The 15,729-nt window shown below is 53.2% G+C and overlaps 3 protein-coding genes across 3 annotated transcripts; 1 reads left to right on the forward strand and 2 right to left on the reverse strand.

Annotated features, from left to right (window-relative positions):
• Positions 1–1,868: 1,868 nt before the first annotated feature.
• IUM83_01970 (uncharacterized protein) lies at positions 1,869–4,799 on the reverse strand (the record flags this gene model as incomplete). Its single annotated transcript, XM_067925865.1, has 4 exons — positions 1,869–2,314; positions 2,383–2,673; positions 3,125–4,055; positions 4,440–4,799. The coding sequence occupies 4 exons, from the start codon at positions 4,797–4,799 to the stop codon at positions 1,869–1,871; spliced, it is 2,028 nt and encodes a 675-aa protein (XP_067800600.1).
• Positions 4,800–10,708: 5,909 nt separating this feature from the next.
• On the forward strand, positions 10,709–12,996 carry IUM83_01971 (uncharacterized protein; the record flags this gene model as incomplete). Its single annotated transcript, XM_067925866.1, has 3 exons — positions 10,709–10,843; positions 10,918–11,239; positions 12,578–12,996. The coding sequence occupies 3 exons, from the start codon at positions 10,709–10,711 to the stop codon at positions 12,994–12,996; spliced, it is 876 nt and encodes a 291-aa protein (XP_067800599.1).
• A 1,479-nt stretch (positions 12,997–14,475) lies between these two features.
• On the reverse strand, positions 14,476–15,135 carry IUM83_01972 (RxLR effector protein; the record flags this gene model as incomplete). The annotated part of the gene is made up of 1 exon (XM_067925867.1): positions 14,476–15,135. One exon carries the CDS (start codon positions 15,133–15,135, stop codon positions 14,476–14,478), a length of 660 nt encoding a protein of 219 aa, XP_067800602.1.
• Positions 15,136–15,729: the final 594 nt, after the last annotated feature.

The raw sequence follows: 15,729 nt of genomic DNA on the forward strand, positions 1-15,729 counted from the left end.
GTGCTCTGCGGTTCATTGGCAAACGAGGGACGGTGGAGTGCCGGCGGGTGCTCTGCGGTTCTTGGACGAACGAGTGACGGTAGAGTGCCGACGGGTGCTCTGCAGTCCATTTGGCGAACGAGGGACGGTAGAGTTGGTGCTCTGCAGTCCGTGGCTGCAGCTGGACAAGCAGTTGATTGGTTAGCTGGGTTTCAGGCGGCGTGACGTGCCAGCGGGTGGTGGACACAAAGTCCGTCATTAGCCATGTACGTACTTGACGTGGGATCTGGGGACGGTGAAGCTGCGTGATTGCGAGTGTGGCTGTGGTTGAACGAACGAACGAACGAACGAACGAACGAACAAACGAGTGTGGAGGTAGTAGCTCACGTGAGGTGGGTGAACTCTCTTTGTATTGATTGAGATCGGTTCTGGTTGTTAGCCGTGGGCTAGAGACTACGAACTACCTGAGGACTATTGAGTAATCTAGCCTATTTAATAAATTGGATCCGTTCGCGTATACGAGCGATCCTGCGTAGTTGCTCGGTTGGCTGCTGTCGGTCAGTGCGGAGTTAACTTCCAGTCCTGCGGTCGAACGGACGCAGCGGAGCAGTGCGATCTGCCCAACTAGCCGGACAAGATACAAGGCTTGTTACAATAATACCCCCCCCCCCCCCGGGCCTTTTCTCATGGACGCTATCATTTACCAGTACCGGTATGCTGCAGTGATGAGCGTCGGCAATTTTTGTTGGGTCGGGTCGGAAGAGGCAAGATCACCTGTGTAGTCGAGCTAAAGACCCTCTGTCGAAGAATGCTCTTGACGCGAGTAGGTCGTTAGCTGCCGTCCCGTAACCAAATTGACGAGTGCTCGTTTTTCTAGTTGGAAGTGGTCAACACGAGGTGATCCACGCACGACTGGCCGAGCTGAGCGAAGGTGGGCTACTCGAAAGTAAATGGGTCACGCTTCTAACAATATATGAGATCGCGCAGAACGAAATGATACTTAACTACCATTTTGAGGTTTAAAAAAAAAACGATCAAAGATGAGCAGTTGAAAATCGGACCTATCCGAATTGATGAGAAAACGAGGGTTTTGTGTTTGACGCACGTCAGCCATTGATGTTAAGTTCGCACGAGACATGGAGTCCGATTCCGACAGTCTGAGCGCTGTGGTGTCGGAAGGAGCGGCGTCGACGAGTGATAGCGACTGGGGGGGGGGGGGGGGGGAGACGTCACCGTCGATGTCAGAGGGAGAGGAAGGGGTTCAGAAGATGGCACTGAGGGAGAGCAACGTGTCCGTTCCCACGATTGCCCGCTACAAAGAACGATTGATGACTGTGTGCTGTGTGTGAAGCTGCACACAGGAAACCTCAACCTAAATGCCGCTGCGCTGAACCTCCCGTGAATCGTGTGGTGGCTAAAAGGTGTTGCTTAAGACGTAGGAGAGACGTAGGAGAGACGTAGGAGAGGTGGTTCCAGTGCGTGTGCGCCACCAGTAACTCGAGAGCGGCACGGTTATTAACCCCCTGGTTACCAGAAATTTGTACACAAAACGGTAAATTGAATGTCGTAACTTACGACGTAGCAGTTCACTTGAAATCTGTATTGGTGCATGAGACCATGTGAGGATAGGTGAATAAATTCTTGAAAGGTTTTTCTGTCAATGTCGTATAATAAACTGCATTGGCTCGACCTTGATATCGTCAATGTCATAACATCCTCCAGAGCGGTCGAAGCGGAGGGAAGAAAATGGCGGGACTGTTGAAAAGCCACGCCAGCCAGTACGGATAATGAAGCCTAAAAGGTACGTTGTTCAAGAAACAATGCATTGCGATCGTACGAAAGTGTCACTCATCATGGCTGACTGCGCTCACAGCCACTCCTACACGACATTACACATCATCACTCTCGTCCGTCTCCTTGTTGCTCGAGCTGCCGGCTCGAGCGAGCTGCAGTTCGCGACTTGTCTTCTTGCGCTTACCAGCACGCTGTCCTGGACGACGAAGCACCACCCGCTTTCCCAAGGTGGGTGAAATGCTTTTTACCGCATCGAAATCGTCGTGCCATATCTCAGAGCATATCTTGTTGACGCCCTTGTACTGACGACGAATTCTGTTGCAGAGCCACAATTTTGCGTCGTCCAGGGAGCAGCGCTCACAGAAGAAGGTTGTAGCAAACGACTTCTTGGCGTCCGATCGAAGCAAGGCGCACACCTTGCACGAGCGTTGGCGGCGCTTCTGCATGCCGCTGACCGTGACCCATTTCTCACACTGCTCGAGCTGGTGCGTGAATCGCACAGGGGCGCGCACCCGCTTCTGTCTGCCCGGCGGCGGAGTCGCTACGACCCCAGCGAAGTCTGCAGCCTTGAGCTGTGGCAGCTGGTTCTGCAACACTCCGAACACTCACCCCGCTTCAACGCCGGCTTCCCGGCCATCGCTTCTGCCTCCTTGTGTGAAAAGTAGGCGTTCACAAGGGCCAGGTCTACAAAGCCGAAGAACAGGTTCTTGTAGTATTTAATGAACTTAGTCGACGTCTGGAGCGAGTACTTCTGAAGGCGGACCTGGTCGTGGACGTCCACACCGCCCATCCAGCGCTGATAGTTTGTGACCGCTTCAGGACACGGCACTGATATCGGCCCGACTAGCTTCACGATGCGGTAAATCGACGACTCGGACACGACGGCACGCAGTGCACGGGCTTGCGGTCCCACCAGTGAAACATTACCATGCTCGGAATAGCAACGGACCTGGCAAATTTGAAGGAGCCGCGGGATATGGAGACCGGGCGCGTCGCTCGCTTCTCCTTGAGCGCAGGGTCAAGGCCGAGTCGGTTGGTAATCACTGTGCCGATGACATAGACATTCATGACTAGCAGCTCGACGCAGAGCAGCACAGATGAGTAGAACCTGTCAACCACAATGACGTGCCACTGATGCCGGTTGCTGGCAAGAACAAGCTTCAGGTTGCGCACCACCGCGGCAGCACCCGTCTTGTGATCGAGTGTGCTCTCACCGCGATCTTCACGTCTCCGCTTGCCCCCCTACATCTCGAATCTAGGAAGTAACGACATTCGGAGGCACGATCATCCGATGCAATCGTAAGTTATGACATAGGAATATATAAACTAAACACAAAGCCGAACCTCGTACCGATGGCAGTATGGGTTCGCGGGTCGCAGGTCATGAAGATTTTGGAGCCGTAGCGGTGTGGCTTGTCGGGCATGAACATCCGAGTGGTGTTCCGGCGGGACGTCGAGGGCAGGACACCCTCATCGAAGCTGAACACCGACGGCAGCGACCACCCCGCCAGGAACCGCTTTTGGAGTTTATCCACGACCGGCCGAAGCTTCCACAGCTTGTCTCGCGTCCGTGGGGCCTCGTTGTTAACGAAGTGGAGGTCGCGTAGGAAATCGGTGCAGCGGTTACGCGCCATGTACCACTCGAAGTTTCTCGCTGGTACGGCGCCATCCTCCACCATCGACCAGTGGGTCGAGAACTGACGCTTCTGTGGACAAAGCATGCGTGCGACAAGTAGGCCGACTACGTACAGGATCTCGTGGGTCTCATACTCTTTCTTTGACTTGATACGCCTGCGAATCTGCTGGAGCATCTCGCACCGGCCCTCACGCTGCTTTGCGTGTAACGCTTGGGCCCGACGGTCGACTTGCTGGACCGCATACCGGTTGGTCTCCGTGGTGATCGCGACCCACAGCGACTTCGGCATAAAGTACAACAAGGTCAGCAACGGCGACTCACATACCTCCCGCAGTTCGGCAACAGGATGTGCTTCTTCAAGGTCCATGCCGCCGTACGCAATCGCATCATTTTCATAGCCCGACGACACCGCTGTCCGTTGCATCTCTCGGAGCGCCGCCTGCCGCTGTTTGATCGCACGCTTGTCTCGGTCGCTGGCTTCAATCATCAAAGAAGCGATAAAGGCTTCGTCGATCTGCACCGCATCACTGTCAGACACAGCGTCGTCATCAAGCTCGTCTTGATCGTGACCCGGATCTTGGTCATCGTCCTCGACGACGCCGTTGTCGCTGTCGCCCGAGCTGATGCTCTCGTAGTTGCTGGAGTTCTAGTCGTCCGCGACATAGTTGACGTCCACCTTCACGCGCCGACGGCGGGTTGTTCGTGCTGCGGATTTCTTTTCCTGCTCACTGTCGGGACTTGATGGGGCGGACAGTTGCTGCAAGCTAGTTGCGGCAGCCCGTATAGTATCATCCGCGTGTACGCTCTGCGAGAACTCAAGCGGCCGTGTTACAGTTCCATGCAGAGTTCGACTCCCTGAGGCCTCGGCTCGTGGTGCTTCTCGTCGTTGCTCGGTGCACCGAACAACGCATCCACAGTGCGCTGGGTCAGCTCAATGCTAGTGTCAATCTTGGGACGGTCGTACTTCGTCATCTAAGGCGTCTGCCTCGCTTTTGTTCGACGCATGGACTTCCAGCGCGTTCTACTCGACCGTGCTCTCGTCCATTACGCCCACATCGTTCGCGCTCTCGTCCACGGTCTGGGCACACTCCGCGTGTGCGCCCTGGACCTGCTTGGCCTCGGAGTACATGCTCGCGCCCTCGTTCTGCTCGCTCGCGTTCACGTCATGCGCACTCTCGCCCTTCTCGCCCTCGGCGTGCGTGTTCGTGTGGTGCGCACACGAGCCCACGTCCTCCTCGCCCTCATTCTGCTCACACTCGGTGTGCGCACACGAGCCCACGTCTAGCGCGCCCTCGGTGTACACGCTCGCGTTCTGCGCGCTCGCTCGCTTGTCCTGCGCGCCTTCGGCATGCGCGCTCTTGTCCACGTCCTGCTCGGCCTCCTTCGACAGGCACGATGTTAGCGTATACTCCACGACTGCCGACTCCCCGATGAGCACGCGGGTGCCATCAGGTGTAGTTTATCTCCACTCGTTCGACAGGCCGTTCGGTCGTTTCGCCTTCCAACCCGCCATGCGGAGCTGCCGCCACAGATGCGGGAAGTCGACGTCATGGTTGGCGGCGGTGCCCGCGGCAGGGGTCGTGCGGCGGGTGTGCACCATCCAGCAGATTTTCGAACGAGGAGGTCGGCCACTAATCTTTGCGATGTGCCCGCTGTTCCCCTAATCTTCATCCGGCACCCTCCATTTTGTCCCATTTCTGGATTTTTGTTTTTGACCTCCCTGATCTTATTTTTTAATTACTTGATTTAAGTATGGCTCGAATCATTACCTGTTGCTGACACTGCAATATCGTAAGTTACGACATAACAAAAAAGTATGTCATAAGTTACGACGTTGGTAACCAGCCTGGTTACCAGGGGGTTAAGTGTGCGACCACAAAGAAGCGCACTATGCTACTTAAATCCGTTATGACTTGATAGCTCCATTTGGACCTTCTTTGATGCACGAGCCCAAAGAAGAGTCTGCGTACTCTACAAGATCAAGCATTTTGAGCTTGTTCCGCTCGTCATTGGCTAACAAAAACGCCAGTTTTGGCTTCCACGCGGAATTTTATCCCTAGGCAGACAATAAACGAAAAACCGAACTTAAGAAAAATGTCAACTTCCAAATTTTTCATAGCTGCTACCTCATCGAGCACTCGAGGTTTAAATAAATTGAGACTGTGCGAATGAGGCTTGGTAGTCGAGTGAGTAGTTGGAAGGAAATCCGAGCTCGATTTAGGTTAGTGTGTTTGCTAGCTAGTAGTCCCTACTGTATGCAATGTTCCCTAGTAGGTGAGGCTTGTAGATGTGGTCCAAACGATCTCGGCTGCGGTCCAAACGAAGTTGCCAGTCGTAAGGCTGATCCGCCTAGTCACGGCTGCGGCTCAAAACGGTTGACTCAACACTTGCAAATCATAAGCACCCAAATTGAAGTTGTCGTCCAATCACATTCCAGTATCAGAGATAGTCCAGCCAATCAGGTTGCGAGATCTTCCCATCTTCAACCACAGACCCCGGTGGCACGTGCTAGCACGCGCAGGCCGTCTGGCTCGCGGTAGGGATCCAGTCGATCAGACAGCGAAGTGCAACCTCAACACTCCCACTCAATTCGATGTCTCGAGCTTGGGTCCAACGTTGCTACACATCATCAAGTAGCGCAGCATCTTCGACGATAGACCCTTCGTCATGAAGTCTGCGAGCTAGTTTTCGGTCTCCACATACTCCAGCTCGACTTCGTTGCTCACCACCTTCTCGCGAATGAAGTGGTAGCGGATGTCGATGTGCTTCGTGCGAGCTTGGTATCCAACATTCTTCGCCAGTGCCATCGCGCCGTGGTTGTCTTCGTAGATCACCGTAGCCCCACTTGTTCAGTGCCAATGTCCTTCAATAGACGGTGCATCCAGACGCACTCCTTCACGCATTCGCTCAGCGCCATATACTCGGCCTATGTAGAACTTAACGCGACAGTCTTCTGATACGTCGAACGCCACACCACAGGAGCACCGCACATCATTAACATCGTCCCGCTTACGGAACGACGGTCGTCGCGGCTGCCGGCCCAGTCCGCATCGGAGTAGGCGACGAGCTCGGTTCCACATAACCCATCGTACGTGATGCCCACGTCCTTGGTCTTCAGTAGGTAGCGCACTACCTTGATTCCGGCGTCCCAGTGCTTCTGGCCAGGGTTCGCCAGAAAACGACTCAACTTGGCAACCACGACCGAAATGTCAGGTCGTGTTCCACATGCCAGGTACATCAGGCTGCCCACCAGCGATCGGTAGGGCTTCGACTTCATCTTGGTCTTCTCTTCTTCCGCCTGCGGTTCATCGGCCTTGGTCAGATGAACTCCAGCTTCCATAGGCGATGTGCACGGCTTCGCGTTCTCTTGCCCAAACTTCTTGATGATCGACTCGGTGTACGCTTGTTGAGAGATCCTCAGTGTCTTGCGATCCATGTTGTAGTCGATCTCAATTCCAAGAATGAAACGTGCGCGCCCGAGGTCCTTCATTCGAAACTTCTCCGCGATTCCAGCCTTCACCGATGTAATCACCGCATTGTCCCGCGATGCGATCAGCATGTCGTCCACGTAGAGACACACAATGCAGTGATCGTCTCCGTCCCCTCTTGTGTACACACACGGGTCGGCGTCAGCAGGCTTGAATCCCATCACCTTGAGGTGCGCGTCAATCATTTGGTTCCATACTCGTGACGCCTGCTTGAGTCCGTACAAACTTTGCAGCAACATGCAAACGACGTCCTCTTCACCGTCTTCTTCGGCAAGTGTCAAGAGGTCTCGGAGTCCCTCTGGCAAGTCCATGTAGATTTCTTCTTCTAGCTTGCCGTACAGGAATGCGGTGTCGACGTCGCATTGCTCGATGTCGTATCCATCTGCGACGCGCTTCGCCAGTTTGGCGCGAATCGAGTTCAGGTAAGCCACCGGGGCGTACGTCTCTTCATAGTCCACTCCGTGACGTTGCGAGTAACCCTTGGCTACGAGACGGGCCTTGTGACGAATGACTTGTCCCTTCTCGTTGCGTTTCAATGCGAATACGCAACGACAGCCGATCGGTCGTTGGTGAGCTGGTCTCGGCACCAGCTTCCATGTCTTGTTTGCTACGAGCGACTTCAACTCGCTCTGCATAGCCCTCTTCCATTCCACTTGGTCCGCACTCGCCATAGCTTCTTCATATGACGTCGGGACCTCTTCCATTGCAGCCATTGCTTGGCCACCTTCAATTGCACTCGCCATAGCTTCTTCATATGACGTCGGGACCTCTTCCGTTGCAGCCATTGCTTGGCCACCTTCAATTGCATGTTGGTCCCCGTTAACCTGAACTCTGTCTTGCATCATTTTCTGGCGCTTCGTGCCAGTAGTCGAGGGTGCCACGACTTGCTTCTTGCGAGCGCCTGCCTCTTCAGGACCCGTTGTATCGTCAATGTGGCGAGCACGCGATCGGGTAATCATATGATGTGTCGATCCGTATGGCACGATCGGATCGTTTACGCCCATGTCACGTTGAAGTGGGATCACGTCCCCAACTTCAGAATCCATTGGCACGACTTGTCCTGACTCGTCCGGTTGATACCCACCATGGCTGGGCTGCTCCACCTTGACTTCATCGTCATCCAGCTCCATTTTCTCCACCATGTCATCCAGACTTGTTGTTTCCACGAACTTCACGGTGCGCACGATTTGCACCTTCCCGTCACCACGTTGAGAACTCGGTATCCCTTGACACCATCCTCGTAGCCCACGAAACGACACTTGAAGGCCTTGGCATCAAACTTGCGACGCTTGTCGTCGAGAATGTGCGCGTAGCCGACTGAACCAAATACCTTCATGTTCTTGAGCTGCGGCTTGGCTCCATGCACAATTTCGTAGGGCGTCTTGACGTTCACCGAGTTGGGGAGCCGGTTGATGATCCACGCAGCCGTGTTTACGGCTTCAGCCCACCACTTCTTCTCGATGGCTTCGCGGTAAAGCTTACCGCGCGCCATCTCCACCAGACTTCGGTTCATGCGCTCAGCCAGTCCATTCTGCTAAGGCGTGTATGGCACCGTCTTTTCATGCTTGATGCCACTGCGGTCGAGGTAGGCCTTGAACAGCTTGCCCGTGTACTCGCTGCCATTGTCAGAACGTAGGCGCTTGATCATCTTGTCTGTTGCGTTCTCCATTGCTGCCTTGAAGATCTTGAACTTCGACAGCACTTCCGATTTGGCCTTCATGAAGTAGATGGTCACGTGACGTGAGAAGTCATCAATGAAGGTTACCACATTCGTGCAGCCACCGGGTGTCTTGGTCTGCATCGGACCCATCACGTCTGTGTGCACCAGATCCAGTACGCCTGCACTCTTGACGAGCTTCTCCGGGTGTCGGGGATAGTCGTCCGCTCTCATGTTGCCCATGCAGCAGCCTGCGCAGACGGTACCACTTGTGACACCATCCGAAACGCAAGGCACTCTCTCTACCATGGTCAACAGCTGTTCGTAACGTTTGAACGGGATGTGGCTGAGACGGGCGTGCACTACGGCCCATGGCTCCTTACGAGATGTCGTCGCCGCACGACACACCTCGCCCCCCACTGTCTTCAACTTGTAGACGTTTCCAAAACGCTTGGCCTCCATGACGGTAGCATCACCATAGCGAAAGACACACTTGTCCTTGCTGAACTGCGCGACGACGTCCTTCTCGGCCAGCTTCGCAACCGAGATGAGGCTTCCATCAACTTCAGGGATGTATAGCACAACCGACAGCGTGACAGACGTTCCGTCCATCCGCTTCATTCCGACGGCGCCCTTTGTAACTGCGTCGATCTTCGTGCAATCCGCGATCGTGATGCGGACTGACGTCTTCAGCTCCTTCATGGACGCGAACTCGTCCCGGACGCTGGTTGTGTGCGAGCTGGCACCGGAGTCCACGAGCCACTCCGACTTCTCCATCGAACTCGTTGCCGTAAACGCGAAGTCGGGCACAGCCTGCGCGACTTGCCCACGTTCGTTGTCGCCCTTCTTCTTCCGGCACTCGAATTCCTTGTGGCCAGTCTTCTTGCAGTAGAAGCACTTGCCGTTGAACCGATGCTTGAAATTCTCCTTCTTCTTCGTAGCAAACGCCTTCTCTCGAGCCGGTGACGATTCATCCGAGGCTTCAACACCAGCGAGCGCTTGGATTGCGTACGAGAGCGTCATGTTCGGCGTGTTCTCGAGCACGGTACTGATCATCCGGTACTCATCGGTCAAACTGCCGAGCAGCAGCACGAGTTGGCGGGTCTCGTCGAGAGGCTCACCAACCGTCTCCATTTGGAGCACGATTTCCTTGAATCGGTCCACGTGCGTCGTGAACCGCGTACCGGGCTTCATCTTGAAGTTATGCAGCTTTTTGGTGACGAGGAGTCGGTTCTTGAGCGTGCTCCGGTTGAACTGCTCCTGGAGCATGGTCCATGCGTCCATCGCAGTCATCGCACCACGGATGTAGACTTGGAATGTGAGGCTGACGTCGCCAGCGATCACTCCAAGGGCTTTCAGATCGTCGGTCTTCCATGCATCCGTGGCCCGGTTGCTCACCGGGTCGAACTCCGCCTTGATGATGTGAGGCAGCAGTCCCTTGCGCGAGAGGTTCATCCGCATGTTGAACTCCCAGTGGAAGTAGTTATCTTCCACGAGCTTGACGGTGTCCGCGTAGCTTGGGCTCATAACCAATTGAGAGTGTGCGAATGAGGCTTGGTAGTCGAGTGAGTAGTTGGAAGGAAATCCGAGCTCGATTTAGGTTAGTGTGTTTGCTAGCTAGTAGTCCCTACTGTATGCAATGTTCCCTAGTAGGTGAGGCTTGTAGATGTGGTCCAAACGATCTCGGTTGCGGTCCAAACGAAGTTGCCAGTCGTAAGGCTGATCCGCCTAGTCACGGCTGCGGCTCAAAACGGTTGACTCAACACTTGCAAATCATAAGCACCCCAATTGAAGTTGTCGTCCAATCACATTCCAGTATCAGAGATAGTCCAGCCAATCAGGTTGCGAGATCTTCCCATCTTCAACCACAGACCCCGGTGACACGTGCCAGCACGCGCAGGCCGTCTGCCTCGCGGTAGGGATCCAGTCGATCAGACAGCGAAGTGCAACCTCAACAAAATAGCAAGACCTACATACTTGGATAGAGTGAATAAAGATCTTTCGATTGAGCCATCAATCGCAGAAATCGTGTTTTGGGAAAAGTAACATTTCGTTCTGTGCGTTCTCATATGTACCATTTTATTGGTACTGCTTTGGATAATATCCAAAAACCGGTTTTTACATATTATGTAAATCCACTCTGTCCAGCATTAGATGTTACCCCACCTGGAAGAGCGTTGGGGCTTTTTGCGCCCGTGGTGCAGCAAGCTGAGTAGTCTAGGGCTCATCACGTACAAAGCGACGGAGGCGGAAGGGCTGTTGTGGCACCCCAAGCAGCGGGTGCTGAGGGTGCTCGTCCCCGCCGTCCCGGCGGATTTTTCGAAGATCCCGGGGATTTTTACGACGGAGGCAACTGGATCCAGTTAATCCGCGAGACTCTCGCGCTGCTGGCAGCAGTGGAGCACATCGACCACGTTGCGTGGAGATTTCTATTGGAGGAGCACTGCGAAGTGCCGCTGGATGAGGAAGGGTTCGAGATTTTTGAAGATAAAATCCCAGTTCGCTTCGAGGTGATCCTAGATTCGCGCGTCGAGCGTGACCTGATGACCGCCCAGAACCTCAACCGCCATAAAGTCATCGCGTACCAGGCCCTTAATATCTCTTGCGGGCTATCGCAGCGCGAACGGGTGAGTCAGGCGTACGTGACGTACTTGTCTAGAATCGCAGCGATGGGAGCTCAACCAGGTGGGGTGGATATCTCGATCCCAGTCCACGTGCACTTTACTTCCGGCTTCGCTCAGATGAGCGAACTTGTCCAATGCATGAAAGCGGAGTCGGATATTAAGCGACAGTGGCGCGCATACGATGAACAACCCCTGCGTGCTGGGGAGATGAGGTGTACTTTCAAGCTGGAGCCCATGATCGTGGAATGCCTTCACACTGTCACTATTGACCAGGATGTGTTCAGTACACTGCTAAGTGTCATGCGCAGGAATGCTCGCGTTAATCACCTGGAGATACCTCTTCACATGGACTACATAGGAGGCGTGCCTATCGGGCAGCGGATATTCGCGCACTTGATGAGAAAGATTATGGCAAACGATGCGCCGGTGTTGCGATCGCCAAGCCCAGAGACGCCCCAGGGACAATTAGGCTCGTTGTACTTGGCTTGCTTTCCGACGTTGCCAGAGCTAGCTTTGGAGATGGCGTTCTCTGCGATAGCTCACACTCAGTCAACCCGGGAGCTTACATTGGATCTGCAGTTTTGGGAACCGGAGCACTACAGCGCTGATAGAGCCTCCTGGTGGAAATGGATAGCCTACGGACTCTTTTCAAGAAGAGCACAGAGCTACTCAGCGGTGGAGAGGCTGTGTATAAAGTCCATTGGCACAATGCGCGAAGCAGATGTGGAGAGTTTTGTAGCTGTTCTGGGGTCTGAACACCCCGAGGAATACATTTTTGGAACGCCTCGGGGGCAAATTGGCGAGCGAGCAGCGATAATCGACGACGAAGCCTTGATTAGGTGGCATGTTGGCGCGCCTATCCGTTCAACGAATGACCTCAAACTTGATAGGCCCGCACAGCGTGTTTGGACATTTAGTGACGATGGCGAAAGCGAGTGGGTCAACGTGCTAGTCCCAGGGCATGGGCGATGCGAAGTTCAGCGCTATGACCTAATGTTCCCTGACAGTGTGCTTCTGGCAGAAAGTGGGCCGTGCGAGCTGAAATCTTTCACAATTGGTTTTGATGACAACCAGGTCCAAGACACAAGTGGGTTCCCACGTTTCCTCGAGGAGGTTGGATCGAACCTGAAGTACTTGACTATCGGGAAAGGAAAGGCACAGTTTGACGACAACGCCGTACTTCAATGCTGCCCCCTTCTTGAGGAGCTAGTACTGTATGAAGGTGCCGTGGATATCCGCCTCAACTTCTCTGAATTTCATAAGAGCAAGCGAAATCTTCCAACCCTGACGTACAATTGGGCCAACCTTGCCGCATCTTTGTCGGACTTTGCTGACTTGAGTAACCCATTGTCGAGATGTTTAAAAAAGTTGCGGGTTCATCTCTGTCGCTGTGTGCCAGACGACCAGACCGCCAATTACCGGTGTCGTACAGAAGAAGATGTGACTGCATTGCTTCAACTACTGGAGACCAATCGCACTTTGGAGTATCTTGAGGTTGTTGCACCGCTCGAATACGACTCGTATTTCGATGAGTTCCGGGCGTACCATCTCCAGGCCATGTGGGCTCCTCGAGAGACTCTTTCTCTAGAGAACAAGGCTGCATTCTTGAGTGTCGTGTCAGTTCGTAAGGCGTTCACGGAAACGAGTACTAAGCGGTCCAGGCAAGGATCACCTCGAGCCAATGGACCTGTTAATGAGTTCGACCAGCTCGTGCTCTCCAAGATCTTCGGTTTTGCGGCTGATCCAGTTATTCGACGAGTGTACTTTCACCGGGATATCATCCGCGAGAACTGCCGCTTTTTTCAAATGGCCCTCTAGTTCAGAAAGCGACTAAATTGATGCCCTCGTGGAAAAAGGGTGCTGGTGAGGACTTAACCAATCGCACACGAACGAATCCTCATCATGAAAAAGACAGTGTAAACGATATCCCAATCTGATACTTCATCGTGCTGGTCCAAGCGGGCATTTTACGATCAGTAGGCCCAAGGATGACATTCTGTCCGTAGCGGATGATTGTTCGACTGACCAAGTATAATCGGATACTTCAAGAGCGAAGTGCGCTCTTCTGTCTCATCGTGGCTGTGGAGAGAAATTGCGTGCAGAGTTTTCAAGAAACACCAGCGCCAATCTAATAATTTATCTCGCCCAACCACACGTACCCATAATTTATTACTCCCAACTTTCAATGTGGTCCCCCTCACTGAGAGACTGTTGAACCCGGCACACTAGACGATGCTCGAGATACTGCTTTTCAAGTGATATTCAAGTGAACGCCAACGATCGAGATGTATAGCTGTTGTTGATTCATGGTGTGTAATGCCTTTGCCCTTGAGCTGGACATGTTCAAAAAATTATTTGCCTGATCATGAAAATCCAATTATTTATTATTGTTGGTGACCTTACTAAAGAAAATTGCTTATTTGATGTCTCGATGAACAATCAGTACTTATTGCGTTTTCGGCTTCCCTGCAAGGATGTCGAGTAGGTCGTGCTCTGTGCGGAAAGCTAGGATTAACTCAAAGTTAATGTTGATTTTGTCTTCGAACTTTCATGTCCCTCTCGCCTCAACGGCACTCCAGTGTTTCTCTACAGCAGTAAGTATCTCCACGCGTCGTAGTCCACTTGTTCGATAGCTGCCAACAGCGCGAGGAATTCACGGATTAATAGGATTTCGTTGTCTCCATCGTAAAAGTCCCCGGGCGATTCGGATAATTCGAGCACGAGCACTTGAAACACTCGCTGCTTGGGGTGTCACTTCAAGCCTTCTGCCACTGGATCATCGTACGAGAGTGAACCCGCGAGCAGGGCGCACCACGGGTGCAAGAAGTTCCAACGCTTTTCCATGCTCAAACAAATTACTGGTTTAGCAATATGCAGTGCTACATGTATCTACGATGTGGCTTACCACAGGTACGCAATCAACCCAGGAGGACCTTTCTCGTTCAAAGATTGAATTAATTTAGCGCGATCACTAACAAAAAAGCAGGGTATCTAAAGTGTTGCTACGTTAATATCCAGGGTGGCCACTGTGCATGTTTTCGTGGGCTGCCGATCAAGAAAACATTCGTTTGGGGTTGGTTCTCTACAGCACAGCGTACATGTATAATATTGTACTTCTTAGCCGTATTCTCTCAATCAAAACTTCCTCCAAGCAGTGGAGTTTTCGATAGCAAAAGATAAAATCATCAGCACCAGTTTTTGATGTTGCCGGCATTCAACTTCGTTTAATGAAACAAGCACAGCTGAGCAGTAATAACATGTTGTGTGTAGGACTTGTATTGCGGCGGTATGAACATCTTACCCGTACATTCCACGGTAAACGCACCAGAAGAGGAAGAAAATACCGAGTCCGAACAAGAAGCCCGTCCCATGATTGACCCAGAGATGTTCCAACAAATTCTTCGACCTGCCCGAGGACTTCATGACGACGACTCCAATTTCCTTGACGTTGTTCGTGGTCAACGGCTTACCCTCCATTCGCTTTGCGATGTGCCTGACGACAGGAAGCCCCATCAAGTGATCAATGAGCCCCTTCTTCCCCTCCAGCTCCTTGATGGTCTGGCCGACCTTGGGGTCGTTGATGGCCTTGACAACTTCCGGGCTGCTCTGCACGGCGCTGCTGATCTTGGAGTTCTTCGGGAAAAATCTAGTCAGGAAGCCGGGCATCTTGAAATTTATTATTCCTCTCTCTTCATCCTCTGCAGCGGCGGCGTTGACTATCTCCGCGTTGCCCTTGAGGTTGCGGTGAGTGGTGTCGCCGTTCACGGCGTCGGTGGCTCGGATGGCATTCTTGGCGTAGGCGGCGTTGACTATCTCCGCGTTGCCCTTGAGGTTGCGGTGAGTGGTGTCGCCGTTCACGGCGTCGGTGGCTCGGACGGCATTCTTGGCGTAGGCGACGTCCGACGCACACGCTGCGAAGGCGACTACGACGAGTAAGAGCAAGTTCCGCTGGTGCATCGCGCCCGGACGCAGCGAGGCGTTCCAAGGTCTTATCAAGGCTGCGGAAACGGGAGTCAGCCGATTCGGAAGTGAGTCGGTTCGACTGAGGGCCGTTCACGATCTCATTTCCGCTGTGCCACATTCCTTCGCATCTTCCGAGCCAGTTGTCGCGACAACTGGGAAGAGAGCAAGCTCCACACGTTCCCTGGGATGGTGAGTCTCCATACTGGGGCAAGGTGAAGTGGGCAGGGCAACAGCTCCTCGCTCGAAAGGAAAATCTGTGGAGGGAGCTCGAGGTACCAAAAATAGTCATTAGTGTAAATGGGTAGCACAAATTAAGGTCCCGCCAAAATTTGGTCAATGCTGTGTAGACTATAAACCGTAAAAAGTTGCCGCTGCATTTTGCTGTTTCTTGGCAGCAGCATGCTAAAAACGTAGCCTATAGACATTAAACAAGGTTGCTGCACCTTCGCTGGGAGGCTAGATTTTTCTACTCGAATTTTTTTTCGTTGGAGGAGAAGATCTGTGCGGTTAGCCTCAGACAAACTAAGTACTGACTTATCCGCAAACAATTCAGAAATAGCCCTCTGTGGTGTCGCGGTGCCACAAGGT

Source organism: Phytophthora cinnamomi (assembly GCF_018691715.1).
Source record: "Phytophthora cinnamomi strain GKB4 chromosome Unknown Contig0, whole genome shotgun sequence".
In the NCBI taxonomy this organism is placed as follows: Eukaryota; Oomycota; class Peronosporomycetes; order Peronosporales; family Peronosporaceae; genus Phytophthora; species Phytophthora cinnamomi.